At 32.9% G+C, this 5,739-nt stretch overlaps 1 protein-coding gene across 1 annotated transcript; it reads right to left on the bottom strand.

The window, feature by feature from the left end:
• Positions 1-4,183: 4,183 nt before the first annotated feature.
• On the bottom strand, positions 4,184-5,410 carry LOC132726463 (acetylcholine receptor subunit beta-type acr-2-like). The gene has a single exon (XM_060711783.1). It carries the CDS (start codon positions 5,408-5,410, stop codon positions 4,184-4,186), a length of 1,227 nt encoding a protein of 408 aa, XP_060567766.1.
• Positions 5,411-5,739: the final 329 nt, after the last annotated feature.

Below are 5,739 nucleotides of genomic sequence, written 5' to 3'. Positions count from 1 at the left end.
TATTACTTGTCACATAACGTAAAAGGGGCTAGCTGTTAAAATGGCAATATTAAGGTATAAGATGTATAATTAACACTTTTTCAAAGGGCATTAAGTATTTTATATTTATAAACTATACTATATTCTGGACATAAATACAAAAAAATCACAAAAGTTTACCATTTTGTTTGAAAAATATTGACAATTGAAAAATAACTTTTGTATCAGTTTTGTACAACAGCAACAAAGAATATCTTTTCATTATATGAAGAAAAGTTTGGCTAGTTTCATATTTTTCTTAGTTGAAAAGTGTTAATAGAGAGCCATGTTTTTAATGACTACAAATTTTAAACCAATGACAAATGTCTATGATTCATTCTGGAAACAGTTAGTAATATCGTAAATACAGACCACAATTAACAAAATGTCAAGAAATACCGGCAATGATTTGATATTATTAAGAATAAGTTCGACTTGGTGTTCCTACCACAGAGCGGAGAATGTAATCAACAAGTATATGTGGGTGAAACAGGGAGAAGCATTAAAGAAAGGATTAAAGAGCATGTTTGGGATATAAGCTCATTCAGAGACAAACCTGTGTCTAACCATTTTATTTCATCAGACCATTCAGAAAATGACATAAAATTCAATATCATAGAATGAATTTATAACAATAAGAGTACAATTTACAGACGGATTAGTGAAGAGTTTTGGATAAACAAGTTACAAACATGGTCACCTATGAATATCAAAACAAAATAAGACTTATTATTATTATCATTGATGACAATGAAACGTGCTTTAGGATTTATAAATATTATTGTTGTTTTAATTGTTAGTACACGACCGTTATTATTGCATTCATCGGTATTGCGTTGTTGCAATCTAATTTTTAATTTTTATCAATTCTAATTTTCTAGCTACTAAAACATAGTTATTTCAGTTAATCACTACTTATCCCTTGTCCTAATATCATTATTATCATTATTATTATTATCATTATTATTATTATTATTATTAATTTTTATTATTATTGTTATTATTATTATTATTTTCATGGTTATTTGCTGCTATGATTATTATTATCATTATCATTATTATTAATATTGTTGTTGTTACTTTTACTGTTCGTAAAAATAAACAGAAACTTCTTGAAAAGAGGAGTATAACCCCTCGAAACGTTGGACGAGGGTTGTCTAAAAAATTCGTGCCCCGCAGTTATTGTCGTGAGAGTTATTGATAAAAAAAACATGAATTATATATCACTTGAAAGGGCAAAATGTCCCAAATAAGAAAACAAAAGAAAAAGTCGTGTAACAGGCGTGTCGTGAAAACGAACGCATACAGTTACCTTAGTGACGTAATACCGGCGCACGACAAAGAAATGGGTTAGTTCATAAATTTGATGCATCACAGTATCCTTAAAACACTACATATAAATGTTAAAATTCAGGGAAAAGTGTGTGTACGTATTCCTGACATCACTGGCAAATATGACGTCATTTGACTTATTGTAACATAAGTTAACAAACATTTCCGTGTGGTCGTCAATACTGTCATTACGTGAAAATGTCAGTCACTAAACGTCTGTGAATACGACTATCATTAAATTTTGCGGATGTATTGGTAAAACACCGTCAGATACCTACAAAAAACTTAAAAGGACAAACGGGACCAGTTCAATGTCACGAAGGCTGGTTTTTAAATGGCACAAATGCTTTGTAGAGGGGCGAGAGTCGGTAGACGATGACAACCGATCAGACAGACGTCCGTCCGTAATGCCGGCGCATGTGACGAGGGTTGTCCAATATATTCGTGCAATGGTGGAATGTGTTACATGTACGTTGCATGAGAACAATAAAAACAACAAAATACTTTGCATCAATTATTCGTCTATAGACGGTACATAAAAAGCAAATACCACTTTACAAGCAACAAAAGAATAAATACAATCACAGTAATGAACTAATTCACTTTTTTTTTGTCGTGCGCCGGTATTACGTTACTAAGGTAACTGTATGACGATTCGTTTTCACGACACGCCTGTTACACGACTTTTTCTTTTGTTTTCTTATTTGAGACAGAGTGCCCCTTCAAGTGATATATAATTCATGTTTTTTATCAATAATGCTCACGACAATAACTGCAGTGCACGAAATTTTTGGACAACCCTCGTATCAACGTTTGTGTAATAGATAATTATAAATGTCTATGAAAAAGATTTTTTTTTTGGTTTATTGAGACAGGAATTTGTTATTTTACATCAAATTAGAAGAGAGTGGGGTACGAAAACCTGTTAGATTTTGTTATATAAAATAGGGGCATCAAAATATTATTTAATAATAATTATCTTGATACAAACCATAACATTTGTGAAAAATATAAAGAAGGTTTACCATGCCGATTTCAAATTATAATCATTTTAAGTTGTTACCCTATCCAATTTCACACAATTTACAGTAAACATTTTTTTCTAAATTTCAGATTTTATATAAAAAACTGAAAATGATTACTACATGTATTTAGAAAGGAAGTTCTGCATTAGGCATGCTATACTGTAATAGCAGTCTACAATCCAGCCTTTGTAAGGGCCAACAACCTTAATAAATATACATATTATCTCAGATTATTGCAAATTTAGGCTTTCACCGGTCAGCAAATCATTGTTTTATTTATAGATTATTTTATTTAGGTTATAATTAAAATCATTATGTATTTTTCTAACCGATAAACATCTGTTACGGCATCAAAATACATTGCACAGCAATCATTTTTATTAATATCATTTTCATTTTCTAAGGAAAAAATAATATTGAATACCCTTGAATGGTTTAATGTCCTTAACGTTTTGCGAACGTTAATGTTTAAATTTGCACCTGAAAACACAATTTAATGCGTAGTGATATTTTTAACGAATGAGGTCGCCACCCGCCCTTCATTAGGATTGGCTTTAATTATTAAGAATAATTTAAATAAAACTCAAGCACTATTGGCCTCAATGTTTGGACCATGCATGAACAACAGCCTTACGTCTATGAAAATGGTTAGCGCTTTTATTAGCTTTTATAGGAAATAGAGTGATATTACTTATTAATACACTTGTTACTATATATAGTAACAAAATTGCCTATGATTTCAACTGATTATGAGTGTCACGTGACCTATTATGAGTTTGCGGCCCGGGGCCGAGAACTAGTTATCAGCCCGCAGAACATGTGCACGTGCACAAACTGAAACAATGACGTCACTTTTAACGTCATCAAACAGTTAACTGTAAAAGTGAAAGTAGGTTGTCAGCACGAATCGCTTCATTTTTATTATGAGACCTTAAGCGTATTTAGTACAAACACATTTTTGTTACTATTGAAATTTGAAGAAATAATACGACATATTCATTCCGAAAAAAAAAGAAAATAAAACTTGCTTCTTGGTTCTACTGCTTTGAACACACAAACAGAAAACATCTCTGTACTGTTCTGTACAGAACAGTAGAAGAGTAGACAAGAATTTCAACGAAAGAACTTCAAAGTCTATTTGTTTTGATTATGTTTTTGTTATTTTTTTGTTGTTTTTTTAAATGCTACTATAAGATCTACCAAGTGTATTAAAGACATTAATACACGTCAGCGTAGGGCCGGAAGGTGATAATCGGCCCTGAATGAATAATGACCCTCGGGCTAAAGCCCTCGGGTCCATTATTCATTTTGCGGGCCGATTATCACCTTCGGCCCTCTCCTGCCGTGTATTAACCTCTTATTGTCTTCCTTTAATCGAAAATAATTACCCCATCCTCCCTTGCAAAATATCTGAAAGTGTTTCCTGAGATCATATAAAGTTTATATTATTATGAACTTTTAAATGCATTAAGTATTACATGTATATCCAATTTCGTTCAAACCCGAAACAAATGCAAGGTATTGCAAAAAAGTATATCATTAATTATCAAATTTATTCATAGACAAACAAAATATTTAACTCTATAAAGAGTAAAAAATATATTCATTATCAAGTCAAGTAAAAGATGTCCAACGTATAACTGTAACATGCTTCCAACAATTAATGTTATATATTGAATGTTCATTCTCCTTTTTATTCTGCAATGTTTGTATTTCTGAAACAATTCAATGTACCTCGTGTTCCTCTGGCATTTCCTCTTTACGAGCTGCCAGTATTAGGACAGTCATAGTCATACTTATTGTAATCATCAAAAATACCACCAGGAAAATATTATCAAATGCCTGTACAACATCTGGCCACGTCTGGCCACGTCTTTATTTTTATCATCACGTATAGTATCATCCAAAGGAATAACATCAATGATATTCTTCTTCTGCTGTTTTTGTACTGCTTTATTTGGAATTGTATCAGTGCTACCTTTGTGAATGCGTCGTCCCTTTGAGGTAAACAAGATGACCAGTTTAAGCAGCAGAGGTGGAATTGGCATGTTCGAGTCTCGATGATACAGTCGTATTTGTATGATGGTCAGAAAAGCGATGATTACACTGAGCAGCGTGCAGATACATACATATATATTAAGGATCGATACATTGTCGGTGTTTTCGGGTAGATTGCTGCTTACAATAGTTAGAAAAACGGCAAGTGAAAGAAACACAGTGATCACAAAACTAGCCTTTTCTCCCGACTGGACAGGAAGTATGAATACACATAGGTTCATAAATGACAAAAGCACGATCGGTAAAAAAATATTCAAGATGAAATATGTTGGATTCCGTCTCAAAGTGAGTGAGCATAATATGTGAATTTCTGCACCATTTTCACTTTTGGTCTCAATATCTGTGTCCTCTACATACCAGCCGGAAGTAATCCCATAACCGTGAAAGTCAATGTGGTCTTCAACTGAATGTATTTCTATTTCTTGATTTGTATACCCCTGGGTTTCAAAAACCATTGAGCATTTTTGTGTGTCAAACGGGAATTTCCGAACATCTGCTGCACAAGTTGACTTGAACACTTCTACTGGATTCCATTCAACGACACCCTCATGACTCACTATTAAATTTACAGACGGGGAGCCCATATCTGGTTGTTTAGATACAGAATTTTCAAGAAACAAGTACGGTTTCCAGACTTTTGATTGAAGAACATGGATATGAGTGATATTTCCAAAATTAAGCGGATCCCAGACCAAATATTCATCTTTCCAAACAATTGTTAACTTGGAAGTAAGAATAATTGTTTGCTTAACTTCATTGAAATCAACCACCGCTATAACGGCAACGCTGACGTTTACATGTGTTGGTGTGCCCCAATCCTTCACTGGCCTCACTTCGTTGTTGTATGTACCATTGAGAAACAGGTAATCCCAAATTTCATGTCCACTACTGGCACCATAACATCCATGACAATTTGCTAGCAGTAAGAACACCACAAAGGTCACAAGAAAATATCCTTCTCTAGGTTTGTTTTCCATGTCTAAGCAAATAGCTTTGTAAATATTCAAAGTAAATTTATAAGTGGTAGCTCAATTTTCATATTTGATTGCAACTGTTCTCCCTACTTCATTAAAAATTAATTTATAGATTATATTGGTGCCAAAAGAATAAAAAAGAATATCGATTTTTGTTGTTATTAGGCTAGATGAAAGCGTTTTGTTTCTATTTTCGTCTGTTGACTTGCCAAAAAATCCTTTCATTTAAGCGATAACAGTCAGGGAAGAGTTACTTTCCTTACTGGGTGTGACGTAAATGGGGGATTATACTTTACAGGCCGCATAGAACGTTAGCTTATTAAAAAGTTAAA

Source organism: Ruditapes philippinarum, unplaced genomic scaffold, assembly GCF_026571515.1.
Source record: "Ruditapes philippinarum isolate M1 unplaced genomic scaffold, ASM2657151v2 ctg1894_1_1_1_1, whole genome shotgun sequence".
In the NCBI taxonomy this organism is placed as follows: domain Eukaryota; kingdom Metazoa; phylum Mollusca; class Bivalvia; order Venerida; family Veneridae; genus Ruditapes; species Ruditapes philippinarum.
The sequence above is the reverse complement of the archived record's forward strand: the minus strand, read 5'-3'. Positions and strand labels throughout refer to the sequence as shown.